Source organism: Crotalus tigris, unplaced genomic scaffold, assembly GCF_016545835.1.
Source record: "Crotalus tigris isolate CLP2741 ecotype Arizona unplaced genomic scaffold, ASM1654583v1 scf7180000023637.1517150, whole genome shotgun sequence".
Classification (NCBI taxonomy): domain Eukaryota; kingdom Metazoa; phylum Chordata; class Lepidosauria; order Squamata; family Viperidae; genus Crotalus; species Crotalus tigris.
The window spans coordinates 408,640-424,781 of NW_024100094.1; the positions used below are offsets into that span (position 1 = coordinate 408,640).

A 16,142-nucleotide genomic window follows, 5' to 3' on the forward strand; every position below is an offset into this window, starting at 1 on the left:
TTGGCCTAATTCACATTGAGCCAAAGAAATGAAAATAAATTTCTCTTTCCTCTTGAGTGTCATATTATCTGTTGTTGGCATGCCCACTATGCTTAACTTGGTTACTGAATTATTTCCTAGATTTGCACAATGCATTGAACCTTAAACTCAACAAAAGAATCTTAATTTGTACAAACCCCTAATGATGATTTAACATGTTTTGTGAGTGAAGCTAGTGACCCGACAAACAAGTTGTGTAAACACAACTGCTGTATAGATAGCAGGAGTGTTTGAAGAACATACAGAATACTGGATGCAACATCCAGCTAAACAAGCTTCAGCTTTGTAATTTACTGGACAAAATGAAAAGTTCTTTTTATTCAGTGTTTATTTTTTCACCTTTTGCTTCTTAGGTTTTTATCTCCTCATCTGGAAAAAAAGGTAAGAACAAATATACTTATAGAGGATTCACCCTCTATCTGGAAGTGAGCAACAACAAGCCATCATAGGGCTGTTGCCAAGGAAACTACAAAGAGAGAACCATAGAGTCAAGCTAAAAAAAGTATTTTCATTTATCAAATTTATATAAGAGACGCTCACAACCTATTGAATATAAATCTTCATTCTGCCTAACTTTGTTAGAAGTTATATTTATTAGAATTTTATCCTGCGTTTATTACTTTATAAGTAACTCAAAGTAATGGACATACCGTGTTTCCCCAAAAGTAAGACCTACTCGGAAAATAAGCCCTAGCTTGATTTTTGGGGTGGACCTAATATAAGCCCAACCCCCAAAATAAGCATTGTTTTGGGGCGAGGCACACACCTAAAAATCAAGCTAGGATGGGGGTCAGGGGGTGGATCTGCCCCATGTGTCCCGCACCCACTTACCTTGCAGCCAGGCCTCTCCTCGCCCGCCCACTTCTTCTGCAATGTCTTCTGCAGCCAGGCCTGCATTTCTCAATCACAGGCCTTTCTGGAAGGCCACTGCAGCCGAGAACCGAGCTATGGATTCAACCCATAGCTCGGTTCTGCAAGATCTCTGCAGCCAAGGACTGAGCTATGGATTGAATTCATAGCTCGGTCCTCAGTTGTATAGGACTTCCAGAAAGGCCTGACTGCAAAATGCAGGCCAGAACGCAGCTGCAGAATGAAGCTGATCCTTCAGCCCCAGAAGAAACGGACCTGCTGGGTGTGGCTGTCAGTGCTGGAGGTAAGACATCCCCCAAAAATAAGACCTGGTGCCTCTTTTGGAGGCAAAAAAAAATAAGACCTAGTCTTATTTTCAGGAAAACGCAGTAGGTACTCCTTCATCCTCCTGTTTTTCTCAGAACTTTGTGAGGGGCGTTGGGCCAATAGAGAGTGACTAGCCCAAACTCACTCAGCTGGTGTTTCATGGCTAAAACAGGATTAGAATTCACAGTCACCTGTTTTCTAGCTTGGTGCTTTAATCACTATGTCAAACAGGTTCTCTATAGTGATCTGTGTCTCTTCCATCTAACTCACTTCAGGGGTCCTTGGTGCTTTCTGAGCTTGGTTGTTTTCTTGTAGACATTCCATTACCCACTAGTGCACTGATGACGTTACCTAGTTTGAGCAGTGAAACATCTGCAAGAAAACAACCAAGCTCAGAGAGCGCCAAGTACTCCTCATTTCAACCCTGAGCTAGAACTCTTCTCCTTTATTGGTAACTCACTTCAATAACAGAGATAGCCTTTGCTGGGCTTGAAGGATGGGGAAAATTCAAAGATACGTCTTTCAGATATTGCTGAGCCAACTCTTGCACTCCTTTGCCATGCTGCAAGTCAAAGCCATAGATTCCTCCACTTTGATATATAGTATCCATCTGTATAAATGATCTCTATTGAGGCATCAGAGGGTTCTTACTCTTCAGGATAGTTCAGTAGAAGTAGGCTATCCTTGTATTATCACATTTCTGTATCACTTTAAAAACTACACACCTTTAAATCTCCCAATAATGACAGGTCCTCTGGATGACCTTAAAATAATTAGGAGGGTGCAAAACATTTTGTTTTGAAACATTTGGAGGGCAAATGTGATGCAGTTAATATAACCCACAGCCAGTTGCACTGCTTCATTTTTCATTATTTTAGATTTGGCCGAGGCATCACCGTACCAAAACACTTAAATAAAAATAGTTTTCCCTTCCTTTTTTTTAAACACTCCTTTTAAAGGAAATGACATTATTGAATCAGGTTTGGAAGCGAAAGTCTCTTAGCTTTCTGGCTCTGGCAAAATGTTTGCTTAACTCTTTCTTGCACCAGACTGGCAAATGTCAAGAAGTCACTTTTGTCCCTGAACAGCATCATCATTGTCTCGGACTGTCCCCACGCAAATGTATGAGGATGTGGCCGACACCCCACTCAGGACTTGCTCAAATACTGCAGGGTCTTCTACCATGGGTGAGTAAGGACACCTTTAGGACATTGTGATGGTAACATTCCAGTTGGTGATGGTATGACACTTTAGGATGGGGAGAACGTTTCGGCATTTAAAACTGAACACACATAGTTTTTAATTGTAATTAAATCTTGAGTCAATTAAACAGCAATGTTCAGCATCAACAGTGAATTTTTTACATCAGTTCTATTTTTGATGCCAAAGAAGAAAATATTGTCATGTCCCAGCAAACAGCAGCAGCTTTAATTAGTGAAATGTCTGGTTGATTCTGTAAGACAATTAATTAATAAGCACTTGTTTTTCACCATTCATGCTATCAAAGATTAACTCATATTCATTGTCTCACAAAGCGTTAATACAGAAAAAGTCATTTCACTCTCCTCTCCCTCAAAAAACCACAAAAATTTACTTTATGAATAGCTTTTGTTTACTAAATTAACATTCAGAATAGTAGGGGATTCTAGTAATTTTATATCCATTTTAATTGCTCTAACAAAAGCAACTCAAGTACCCTTTTGTTTTTAGCTGCCCTTAACTGAACTTAAGAAATGTCAAGGATGATTCAGTATAGGAAAAGACGGGGGAGGAGGGAGGGAGGGAGGGAGGGAGGGAGAGAGAGAGAGAGAGAGAACAATTTTGTGTGCCAAATTCTGTATGTAAAATGGCTGTGCAGTATGTGGATGTAATTTGGAGCATGTGAAAGTATTGACATAGCACCTGTTGATGGGTCTATGACAATTCGCCATGGCCCACTTGCCATAGGACAACTCACTGTGGCACAAGAGTTACATTAATATCAAAGAAATGGTGAAATAGAATCCTTAAAGGATGTAAAAGGAGGGACAGAATGAGATGTGAATGGCAAAAACTAAAAAACAAATATTTTAAATAATTAAATAGAATTGTTAAATTGTCCTGCAGCAAGCTGTCCAGCAGTGAGTTGTCCCATTCTGCTGGTTGACCACCTCTTAGAGCAACAAACCTTTTTTCTGTGATGTTGTGGCTACCCTCCATGGCTGTATTTGATTTAAAGTGTGACCCAGAAGGGCTGCAGTTCCTGAAAAAGCCTTTGCTCCTCCCAACTTCAGCTTTCTTGACTTTTTGCCCCTTTGCCGCTGAATGTGATCCATGCATCATGTGGGTCCTATTGATAAATCAAGGGAGACTGAGAGAATAAACACCAATCCTTCTCCATGTTTTATTTATTTCTAAACAGAATCATCCATGATGTTTTGTACTATGTCAGGGTTTTTCAAACTTTGCACTTTTAAGAATTTCTCTCCCAGAATTCCCCAGCCAGCATTTGAAGAAACAGCTAGGGCCAGTTAGGGAGGTATCTCTTTAAACAGAGCTGCTTTGGACCAGCCTTGTAAATCTCACAAACTTGGGCTCCCTTCATTACAGAGAAATTCTCACCACATAAATCCTAAGAGGCACATCATACCTATTCAAAAGAAATTTTAAAGTCATGTGTAAATATGTCATTGATGCATATTAGCCAGGAAAAGGTCACTTATCCATTTCTGGAGCTCCAGTAATTCAGACTTAATGTGGAAAAGGTTAAGACAATCCAGAATCTTCTTGAGAATGAGTTAAGAAACCAAAACCACTCTAAAAGCACAACATAATATTATCCAGGAAGTGCCACAGAATCCCAAAACAATATCCAGGAGTCTGCAGGTCCCTCTCATCATCATTATTAAAGTTCATAACTCTACCACAAGAAAAGTACTGGATAAAAAGGAGTTTCATGAGAAAGTAGTGAGGAGGAACTCATTGCTCACTAATAAAAACATTGATACTTGTCTCAAGTTTGCCCCAAAGTCACTTGTTTGATCCTCCAGATTTCTGGTGGAATGTTCTAGGCCATGCTGGCTCAGGAATTCTGGGCGTTGAAGTCCACAAGTCATAAAAGAGCCAAGGTTGCCTACCCCTGTAAAATGTAGGCAAAATGAGTCCATGGCACAATTTTTCAGACTGCAACTGGCAGAAACAAAACACCACATCACACAATAAGAATATCATACCAATTGTCAAGCAGGGAGTTGGCAGTAGGATGATTTGGGAATACTGTGTTTTCTCAGGACCTTAACACTTCTATCACTACTACACTGTATCAAAGAATTCTACAGAGGACCTAATTCCCATGGAAATGTTAGGGCATGACCTGAATCAAGTAGTTTATGTTAAAAACCTGTAGCTGAACTAGTTCACCCTAGAATACCTCAAACTTCCAGTACAGTGATGCCAGAGAACAGTTACCAATTACAGGAAGTATTTCATTTCAGTCATTGTAGCTAAAAGTGGTGCAACTAGTTACTGAATTTGTCAGTTTTTTCACAGTGGCACATTGCACGTTGGGTGACTTTGTTTATGATGAAATAAAACACCAAACTAGTGTTAGTTCACTCATGTATGTCAATAGTACTAACGTGAAGCTCTGACATTCAATAACAAAGAGATGCAATTATTCAGAAAATTTGAAAGAGGGCAAAGACTTCTGTCAGCATCTACTCGGGCTGTTCACCACTTTGGATTTAAAGGGGAAAAGAGGTTTTGGTGCATTCATGCACATAGCACTTTCAGTAACCCTTTTCAAAAGTTGCCTCTTTTCCTGCATTGCTGGCTTGCAATTGTAGGAAAGATACAGCTGCTTTAATGAGATGCTGACAAATGTTATACAAATGGCCCTCCATGTACTGCACAGGTCTTGCATCTTTTATTTTCCACAACATACTGATAAAATGAGAATTAAAATCAAATGGCATGCACAGTGTACCTTAGGCTGAGATATGTAAGGAAAACGTTCAGATGGGCAAAATCATTATTTTAAAAAATGATCAAAGCTCTCTGTATGGTATGTAGCACCTTTCCTGTTCTCTCATAGGATTTAACATCCGGATCGGGAAGCCGAAAGGACCAAGAGACCCTCCTGCTGAGTGGAGCAGAGTATAAGCTGCACTTCTGAGGACACTCTTTACAGCAGGAAGGAAGGAAAGCGCTGCTTCTGCAAAAGAGGAGCACTAAATACTACATGCTCACCTCCTTCATAAGGAGCAACTACGCAAAAACAGCAAATTTTTCTGACCACAAAGAGGACAGTTACTATGAGCATTAAAGCTCAGGACATTTCTACGAAGACCGAATCCTCCAGTTAGAAGAACTTACTTTGACATTAACTTTCCTTTACCAGATCTTGTTTATTTATGGGAGCCAAGAGTGTGGCTGGCTTGGAGATTTTCAGCAACAATTATTTAGACCCAATACTGGGTATAATCATGCCAAGGAAATCCAGAACAGTTAGCCAATTAAACAAAATATATGGCTATTAATGTAATGTTCTCCTTAAGTTACAGCCACTAAAGTAAGGATAAGCCTTATCGGATGCTACTTATTGTATTCGAGCATTTATGTTGTTTGGTTTTGACTTACATAGGGTGTGAGCCTAACATGGGGCCAACACTTGGATGGTCTCACTTTTTGATAGGCACTTGGGTGAAGAGGGATATGACATCGAAGCTCACGAGTAGGTCGCTGGGCTGTAAGTTTTGTTTCTTTATGATCTCTATAAATTGGAATGAGTTTTTTTACATGTGAGGTGATGGATTCTGCATAGGGCTGTAGTTGTTTGGCGAGAAATTTGGCTAGGTTTTGTAGAGGTGAGCCTATGGAGCTGACTATGGGTCTGAGTGGGGTTCCTTCTTTGTGTATCTTGGGGAGACCATAGAGTTTGGGGCATCTGGATGATTTCTCTCTGGGAATAATTCTTTGCTGGATCTCTTCGCTAATGGGGGAGGCTCCATAGTCAGACCCAAATTTCTCGCCAAACAACTATCAAAGAAGCCTTGACAGCTATCCAAAACAAATATAACCCCCCCAAACACATCTTAGATCTGACCAACCACTGCCTATCCAACACATACTTCATCTATAATGGACAAAAATACAAACAAACAGAAGGAGCACCCATGGGATCACCCCTCTCACCTGTCATTGCCAACCTCTACATGGAACACTTTGAAACCCAAGCTCTAGAAAAATCGGATCACAAACCCAAACTCTGGCTCAGATACGTAGACGACACCTTCATAATCTGGCCACATGGGAAAGAAAAACTGGACAACTTCCTCACACACCTCAACAGCCTATACCCCAAAATACAGTTCACCATGGAAACAGAAGCTAATAACCAACTTCCCTTCCTGGATGTCTTAGTCTACAAGAAATCCAATGGCTCCCTAGGACATACCATCTACCAGAAGATGGAAAGCACAGAAAAAAGAAACCAGACCTAAGGGAGGATTATTGTATATAAGTTATAAAAGTTTGGTGTTGAAGAAAGGGTATCTCTTATACAATTACGCACTTCCAAATAATTGCATCAGAATGGATTTGGCTAATTCAGTCTTCAGAAGAAACGTATTCTGCATGACCATATGAAGAGATAACTACACTATTTGGAAAGGAATCTCTAATTCATTCTCCCACATACTCCTCTTCAACAGAGTTTCCAATGTAACTCTGATAACCTTGTAATGTTAAGTGATCATGCTGCGTGTGGATTAGTTAGCTGACTAGTTTAGTGGATTACAATCCAGACATTTGGGGTGAATTCAACAGACACATCTGGCAAAGCAAAAATAATAGAGCAGGTGAGGAAAGTTTCCTATCCCATTTTGCTATCTCTTTATTAGTCCTATTTATATGTCTAGGTAACATTACTACAATAGACAACAAAAGAGGAAAGAGGTTGTTGTAGAAAAATTGTAGGCATGAAGTAATAAAAACCAATTGGAGGGCTGAAAAAGGACAAGAGTCATAAAATGCTATGGTAAATTACAGTGAACATGTCCTCCATCATTGTGAGTCTTAACAACTGCTGTTTGACTGTCTTCTTTGCTGCCAATGTAGCTTTCAGTATCAATTCCCCATAGACATTTTTAGAACTGGACAGCCAGCGCCAATGTTACCCAGTATGTTTCTGCTAAATTAAATACACAAATGAACCAGGAACACAGAACAGGGAAGTGCAAGAGCCCCCTTTCTGCTGGACAAACATCACAAGTTCCATGTCAGAATGGGGAAGTCCTGGAATGGGTGAGAACCAAATTCTGACGTGAGCCAAAGAGATGATCACTCCTAGAACAGGCAGAAAGAAAAAATTTATATTTATGGGAGCAATCTTGAAGAATCCAGCTCAGGTAAGGTCCAACAGTCTGCTTCTTTGATGAGAAAGTGGCAGTTTTGAGGCACTGCTATTCAACACTGAGGAATTTCCGCTTCTTGGCTGTGTGGGTGTAGGGGTGCCAGCGCCATTCCACATCAGCAGTATTCTCTTGCTCCAAGGTTCCCAGTTTGATCATGTATACTGCAATAAGAGAAGAAAGGTTTGATCTGGCGGTTGTGCTCTGTGCTTCAGGGAATAAACCTCACAATTTTGTTTCCAGTCCAGTTTAACTGCAGCCTCTGAATGTCTGCAGAAAATGAATTTTTAGGACAGAGGACAAGGAAACCCTATCCAAACAATGGAAAGAATCCTTAAAACTCAGAGCATTTTATGCTGTGGCTGAGTTCACACATGCAGTTAAACGTTAATAGGTTTGTTAAATTTTGGCTTAGTATGTTTAGACCCTAGCCGGTGTAACACAACCAGAGGTTAGGGAATTGCAATATATGTGAACTGAAACTACCATTATTCTTTAAGCCACAGTTAAATGGCCTAGCTGGCGCACATCAGATCTTCTTCTAGGACAACAACCTCCAAACAGTCAGCTAGATATTCCTGAAAGCAAACCCTGAAACCACAATAACTATCCCCAGCATTTGAGTCTCACAGATTACATTAGGCAACAGTATGTTTAAGGATGAGTCATGGAGTAGGCCATAACATATTGTTCTAAAGTTGAGGAAGCCACATTAGAGTTACTGCAATAGGTGAACCCAGTCACCAGAAACCACTATTGAATGGTAGTTACCTCCCTCCCCCAATATCACAATGATTCAGATGGACAAAGGCCAAGATTCTGATTTACAATAAGCCTGCCAGCTTCTTCATTTGTCAGCTGAGATTTGAATCAGCAACTTCTTCATCATTATACGTGCTCCTAACCACAATGTCTTTAGATCAGAATAGGGACAGGAAGAGAATCGTACTGAACTATGAAAAGGATGATTGAATCCTTTCTAGTGTTCAACAGACACAGCAGTTATTTGAAGAACCTTGTGATCCATAAATACTGAACAATTGTGTTAGTTTTTCTCCTCCCTGAAGCAAATGCACAGAAGGGATTTTTTTTTCAGAAGGACAAGAGTCATGGACAAATCTACACACTGGTCCAGTTTTTAAAGTGCATAGTGAAAATCCATGTAGTATAATTGAGTTATGTGTGAAAGCACAAGAAGCATGGCAGCAAAAGATTTTTTATACAGCATCCTCAAATGTGGTGCTCCATCAAACATGGTAAACTATAATTCTCATCACTTCCAGCCATTGTGGCCACAGCCTATGAATTACAAGACTTGACCAAACCATTGAACAAGGAAACTACTTTCTTCTAAGAAGCAGCCTTGCAGTGAGTAAACAACAGCAGAAAATTGTTCCATTATGTCATCTGTCGTACAATAAAGCAAGAATTGTCAGAAATGTTGCCTCTTTTTGTTAGGAAGGAAATAAGCAGATTGACTCATGCTAGAACTTGAGAGCCTTTTGAAAAACATTGTTGTCAACCACAGGGGAAATCAGATTATAGCCCTTGACCCCAATTGTGGGGAAAATAACTGAGGACTCCGTGTGCTCTAAAAAATACTGCAATCTGTGTACAGTACACTGTGTCTTATTGTTTTAATTGTTATTTGTTGCAATTAGTAGGACTTGAGATGGATGTTCCTTTACTGAGGAATCAGCCATATTTTTCAAAAACACAAAAAAACCAGAGAAAAAGATGGATTTCCTTTCTACACGTGTTTACTTAAAGCTTGGTATTTCTAATACTGACTTGGAGATTTTACCTGGAAAAAGCTATTCCATTTAAGCTTGCAATGTAGTGACATTATAAATATACTGTATTAGCTTTGCCCATCCAAGGGATGCTGAACAATACCTACAATTCCCAGTAGGACTTGCTCCAACATATAGAAAATTATTCCAGAATTTCCTCTTCTTCCTCCTCCTCTTTTTTCTTCTTCAATGCTTTTGATACTTACTGTGTCAAGTATTAAATACAGTATCAAAAGCTTGACTCAGCCATCCATCCTTCCGAGGTCAGCAAAATGAGGACCCAGATTGCTGAGGGCAATATGCTGACTCTGTAAACCCCTTAGAAAGGGCTGTAAACCACTATGAAGTGGTGTATAAGTCTAAGTGCCATTGCTACAAAGTTGAAGTTGCCCCTCCTGTTCATTGCAGAATTATTTTTCACATATTGATTCAGTCTACTTGCCAAACAGCTGCCATGTTCGGACATCTCTCTCTCCCAACCACTTAACTGGATTCCCAATCCCCATGTGAGATAGACATATATACATATAAATCCAGTTTGATCTAGCGGTTAAGGCACCAAGCTAGAAAGCAGGAGATCATGAATTCAAGTCTCGCCTTAGGCATGAAAGCCAGCTGGGTGACCTTGAGCAGTCATTTTCTCTCAGCCCAGCTCACCTCACAGAGTTGTTGTGGGGAAAATAGGAGGAGGAAAGTACATTGAATTATGTTCACCACCTTGAATTATTTGTAAAAATAATAGAGGCAGGAGAGAAATATTTAAAAATGTGGCAGAGGCTGAGAGAACAGTGACTCAGTTAAAACTGGCCTGGCAAGTCAGTGATGGAGACAAAGTTTCCGATTTCACAGTTCACAGTTTGATGGTGATACTTACGTTTCATTTCAAACCTTGGCCCAACCTCAGAGAGCTCCACATTCCGATGGTCAGTCTTCTTGTAAACATGGTGCCTGCCCCAGATAATATTGGAAAAATTACAGAGGAAGCACTGGGAAGAATTAAGAGCAGTCCTCTTCCCCAGCAATCAGGCTCTGTTATACTTTTTATCAGCCTCTTTGGTCCTCCCTCCTCCTGAGTTTCTTCCCCCTTTAAGCACGAGTACAACCCAAATCCCAGCTGCTAAAACATGGCCAAAGGCACACGCTTCATCATTTCAAGCAAAGCAGCAAAAGCCACACACACACAAACTATATTGGCAAATGTCTCTCCTCATATGTGATGGCCAAATATAAATCAAACTGACAGTTGTCTACCTTTTCAAGTGGAACCACATCTGAGGCCCTCTCTCCATTCTCCCCATGGCAGAGCCAGCTACAGGATGCATATTTTCATTCAATTCATCCCCTCTACAGTGAACGGCACTATCTTCTTTGAGGCCATTGCTAACAATGCAACTTGTGGATTGACTTTAGTTGACTCTACATTAAACTTCAGATAAACTATATTTTGGTGTTACACATTGCATGAACATAACTGCAGCATACCACAAATGGAATAGAAGCCAGGAATAAAGTTTTATTTTTTTATTTACAAATGTTTATCCTGCCCGCCACTGGGTACACGAATTGTGGCCAGGTACACACATAAAGTAATAAAGTTGCCCACTAGATGACTGACTGAAAACTCTGTAGAAGCAACTTGCACAAACTATTGCATTTGGAAGTTAGTGGCAATTATTTCTCATTAAATAATAAGATGAAACTGGTGGCAGACAGCGCTAGCTAAAGATAAGTGCTACGGCTTCCCTCTGTTTGCATTTTGAAAGAATCAATAAAGTGCAGAACTAAAACAAATCCACAAATAAGCCCCAAAACGCTCTCCATGGCTGCCCATCCATCTTATTTCCAAAGCAGTTTGAAAAATGTTCTCTCATCCTTCTTTGGCCTGAATCCCTTCACATGTCTTGGGACTTCATTTACCACAATCCACAACAAGTATAGAAATTATAATCCAACTATTCATAAGGGACCATATTGAGGAAGTGTGTACTAACCCCTAGAGTACTGTCCATGAATAAGACCTCACAACTAGCATCAACAAGGAGTGAATCTAGCACCAGTGAAGTTTGCATTTTCTTGGCTCCACTCTCACAACCATTTCTCCTCAGCCTCACTCAGAATCCAAACTAGGAACTCATACCTGAAGGAGATGTAGTCGTCTTGGTTGGCAAAGGTAATGACCCGCTTGCTCTCTTCTTTAGGTACTGGAAACAAGTACTTGAGAATGTTAGTGGCCTGTGAAGGAGAAGGGAAAATGCCAGAAACTTGGTGGCAGAAAGTGGATGATGCATGATGAAAGTTGAAAACAATAGTGAATGAAGTATCAAATGTTCCTGTAGTCTGAAAGTCAAGTTTCCCCTTACTGTACCTAGCTGCTTTATGATACATTTTATAGTAATAATAATAAGGTTGGAAGGGACTTTGAAGGTCATCTAGTCCAACCCCCCGCTCAGGCAGGAAACCCTATACCATTTCAGACAAATGGCTGTCCAGTCTCTTCTTCAAAACTTCCAGTGTTGGAGCATTCACTGCTTCTGGAGGCAGGTTGTTCCACTGGTTAATTGTTCTAACTGTCAGAAAGTTTCTCCTTAGTTCTAGGATGCTTCTCTCCTTGATTAGTTTCCATCCGTTGCTTCTGCCTTCAGGTGCTTTGGAAAATAGCTTGACTCCCTCTTCTTTGTGGCAGCCCCTGAGATATTGGAACACTGCTATCATGTCCCCCCTCGTCCTTCTCTTCATTGAACTAGACATACCCAATTCCAGCAATCGTTCCTTATATGTTTTAGCTTCCGGTCCTCTAATCATTTTTTGTAAACCAAGAAAACAGCAATCATATTTAGTGACTTTGGCACACACTTTTGCCAGTAGTTCTTACTGCAGAGTCAAAAAAGATTTCCTGTCCTGCCATCCCTCAGATGCAGCCCTTTTTTTTTTGCAGACCTGGAGAGCTACCTTCTCCATTTTGATTTTCAATTTCAATCTAAACAGTTCTCTAACACCGAGGAAACAACATTCTGATCTACCACTTCTTCTTACCCTCTGTCCAAGACGAGATGTGAAATTGTGGAAGATGAGGTGGGGGTTGGCTTCTGACATAGTGCCAATGTCTGGGATATCATGGCGCATGACCACGTTGCAAAGGGTGAAGTAGGCAGTGGGGCCAAAAGGCAGATGGCTGACTATGAGTCCATCTAAGTAATGAAGAAGTGGGAACAAGGAGAAAACTAGTTAGGCCCAGTTGCTATCTATGGAAGAAAATAAACCCATTGAAAAAAGATATGACACGGCCTGATGTGTGGGAATCATGCATTATCCACCAATTCTGCTTATAACCAGCTACTCCACCTAGGTCAGCATCATCAAAAGCTTCAGATGCAAGTCTTCCCAACTCTACCTGGAGATGCTGGCCACTGAACCTGGGAGTAGGTGGGTACACAGCCTATATACTTTACCACTAAATGTTAACTTCTACCGAGTCAAGTAAGCAGCATACTGGATTTCAGCTCTCATCAACCTGAGGAAAGCTAGCAAAGGGTTGTTGGACTATAACAAAGTATCTGGAAGGCATTAAATTGCTTCTGAAGAATAGAGCCATTGCCGATAGATTTGACATCAAACAAGCAACTTCAGCCCATTTCCAAATGAGCAAAGCTGCACCTTCTATATCAGACATGTCAAACTCGCGATGTCATGTAACGTTGCACAATGTATCGGGAGGTTTGTCATTGCTGGCAATGGGGTGGGCGCAGCTTCCGTGTGATGCGTCCAGCCCATGGGCTGGCAGTTTGAGACCCCTGTTCTATATGATTCCATCAAACTGCCCTCCTCAAGTCCAGGACAAATGAAATAAAATGACCATTGAATCTCTGCCAGATATGCTCTCATAGCTACAGGATGCAAACCACAATTATCTAGTCTGTACTCCTTGCAAAACACTTACCTGGCACCCCTCTGTGCTCATGCACCACCAGCAGGTCGGTGACCCCATTGGCTTTGCAGGCACGGACCAAAGCACCCACTTCATGCCTGCCCCGGTTCATTCGCTGGGCCCCAGGGAAAACTAGTTTCACTTCCTAAACAGAACACGGGAACAACACATGAAATTATAAGGAGCCATTTACAATCAGCAGAAGCAACCAATATCACCGTACCTAATGATAACACAGGTTAGATTCACTCTACTGAAAGGATTTTTTTTTTAATCTGGAAAGCTTGAGCTGAGATCTTAGGTGATCCCCTGGCACAGAGTCTCTGTTAAACCATTTGCTTTGATCTCCTAACTGCCCAGGACTGAGCTGAACTGAGTTGAGGTCCGGCTCAAAGTAAAGCTGTTCAATCAGTTTCCCTTCTTACAGGCCGGTAGCCAGATTTGGTATGAAATATTCCCAGAAAGACTGCAGGTCCTCCGATGAGCAAAGTAAGACTTTTACTAAACCACTCAGCCAAGCCTGCCCCATCAACCTGCTTTCTAAACTTGTGCCTCCATCTAAAGCAGGACAAAGCATTTGCTATTTACTTACTTTGGCAAACATCTTGAGGCGGGAGCTGGGGTCTCGGGAGGTGGTAACCATAATACGGGGATCCTCCACTCCAGCCCAGCGATATTCATCATCCACATGACTCGTGACTCCTGCCAGGCCAATGTTATAATTACAAACCTTCCTAGAGATAGACATGTTCCCCAGAAATTATTTAGAGGGCTGCAGGTTAGGGACGGTATCTTAGAGGTTTGGCTCCAATGACCCACTCACCTTCTGCCCCTCCATCATCAAACTCAAGTGCTTTCTGGAGGACCAGGGCTTCTTTACGAAGTTCTGTGGGAATCAGGCAGTTCTCTGGAAGGGAAAAATACAGATGACTTTTAAAAAATTGTAAAAATCCATATTATTGTGTTATTGATTCACCCAATTCCCAACAATTCTAAAGGGTTTACCATTTAAAGTAAAAATCACAAAACAAATACAGCCGTGATTGTATAGTATAAAAGAATATATAAAATACAATAATTCAAGCAGACTAAACATTAAAAAAACAAATAGGGAAAAGAAAAAATAAGACAAGTATAAGATTAATTCCATCCTTACGAGGAAGAAAAGCTAGGATGAGAGGATTCCTCCACTCACCAGCTAGCATGCCCATCATTATTTGTTTTAGGTGAATACTGTAAGAACTGCAAGGCCTAGCTCTTTCAACAGACTTTTGAAAAGTTTACAAGAACAGCTATTCCCACCTATTTTATTTATGTATTAGAATTATATTGTTTTTTCCAGAAAACAAATTGTACGTCTTATTTCTCCTCCAATTTTATGCCCAGAATCGACATCTTTTGAAGTTGGTAAAGGGAAACTGCCTGGTGAAATGTCAACTCCAGGGCTGAAGCGGGTCTTTAACCTGGGTCTTCCTTATCCTAGTACAATCATTACACTATATTGGCTTTCTCAAAAATTACTTTTCAACAATTATGTGAGATTGGATGGCTTAATAAATCAGCATATTTCAAAACCAAGCCCTTGTTTGATTAGAATATCAGACAAGCACTAAAGACACTTAGTTTCAAATCTCCATAAAGCTATTAATTCATGGATAATTGTGCACTTAATCTACTTCTCAAGATTATTTGTGAAGATATCTTTTGAGGAGAAATCTCGAGTAAATGGAAGGAAACATTGGAAAAAATTGTAATAAGTGAATAAAAAGGCACATTGGTTCAATTATATGGCAAACTATACATGCTTTCTTAGATATAGGATCTATTAAGTTTAATAGGGCTTACTTAAAGGCCAACTGGCCCTCAAACTTCACATTCCCACAAAATACAATCCTGCTGCTATATATTGCAATTCCAAGTCATTAACATGTACCATCCAGAGCTTTTTTAATTTTTTCTTTCTTTTCTTGGAGAGTCCGGAGTTTTTCTTCTTGAGCTTTGCGGTAAAGATACTCCCGCCTCTGACGAGCTTCCCGACGCAACTAAAAAAGTACAAAAGCATCAATTACATTCATTAATACCTTTTTTTTTCCATTTCCCTTCTGACTTAAAAATACTTAGTGATGGGAGAAAATGGATCTGTCCTGAAACATTTGTTAAAAATCCTGAAATTTTAACTTTTGAGTTACATGCATTTAGACAGGCTACAATTAAAACAGATTAGGGTTGTAATCCTACAACTGCTTCCTTGGAAATAAATCCCATCAAATTTAGTTGGATTGCTAAATAGACATTTGAAGAATTATGGGACAATTGAAAAACAAATCTAACCAACATTGCCAACTACTGTAATTCAATGTATTAAAAAAGAAATAGGCCGAGAAGCCTGATTAAAATACAGGTAACGTCTAAACAGCGTATACAAAATCTATACTCTTTGCTCCGAATTAGTCAGATTCTAGAATGTCTACTGTCCCGAGGCTTCATTGATTAGAATCGTTGGACAAAGTCTAAACTGAAATTCTGTCTCCCCTCTCTTAACCAGAAAACAAAACCAATTACTGTTCATTTTTCCAAAAAGAAAATATTGCTCGACGCACAAAAATAAATTCTTACCATGATTTCCCCTAGAACAATCCAAACTCGACCACGTTACGATTCACTTTCAATCACTTCCGCCCTTGATGTCGGTTCTCATTGGTCAGGAGAAACGGCCTATAACAGATGAGAATGAAAACCCAAAATGAAGCCTTCTTAGGCCCACTCCAAACATGGCAGAACAAGGGAAGGTGACGTAATGAGAAGACCTGCCCGACGCAC

General features: G+C 40.3%; 2 protein-coding genes across 2 annotated transcripts in view; one reads left to right on the forward strand and one right to left on the reverse strand.

Moving 5' to 3' along the window:
- The window catches only part of PTPN18 (protein tyrosine phosphatase non-receptor type 18), a 41,592-nt gene extending 35,802 nt beyond the window's left edge, over positions 1-5,790 (forward strand). Inside the window, exons 16-18 of the mRNA XM_039320387.1 lie at positions 393-420; positions 2,304-2,402; positions 5,288-5,790. Of these exons, the coding sequence (XP_039176321.1) occupies positions 393-420; positions 2,304-2,402; positions 5,288-5,355 (195 nt within the window). The 3' untranslated portion in view covers positions 5,356-5,790. The remainder of the gene's footprint in view (positions 1-392; positions 421-2,303; positions 2,403-5,287) is intronic.
- A 1,254-nt stretch (positions 5,791-7,044) lies between these two features.
- On the reverse strand, positions 7,045-16,103 carry IMP4 (IMP U3 small nucleolar ribonucleoprotein 4). Its single transcript, XM_039320388.1, has 9 exons — positions 15,939-16,103; positions 15,256-15,364; positions 14,146-14,229; positions 13,915-14,024; positions 13,335-13,467; positions 12,431-12,585; positions 11,535-11,629; positions 10,272-10,345; positions 7,045-7,768 (listed from the first exon to the last, which is right to left on the reverse strand). The coding sequence occupies exons 1-9, from the start codon at positions 15,939-15,941 to the stop codon at positions 7,656-7,658; spliced, it is 876 nt and encodes a 291-aa protein (XP_039176322.1). The 5' UTR covers positions 15,942-16,103; the 3' UTR covers positions 7,045-7,655.
- Between the last annotated feature and the right edge of the window lie 39 nt (positions 16,104-16,142).

Bases quoted from the DNA above. Each gene is read 5' to 3' on its own strand.
- IMP4 (XM_039320388.1), bottom strand. The intron at 14,025-14,145 runs GTGAGTGGGTCA...TTGGCCTGGCAG, and splicing joins TGATGATGGAGGGGCAGAAG to GAGTCACGAGTCATGTGGAT. The intron at 11,630-12,430 runs GTAAGAAGAAGT...TCTCCTTCACAG, and splicing joins CATCTCGTCTTGGACAGAGG to GCCACTAACATTCTCAAGTA.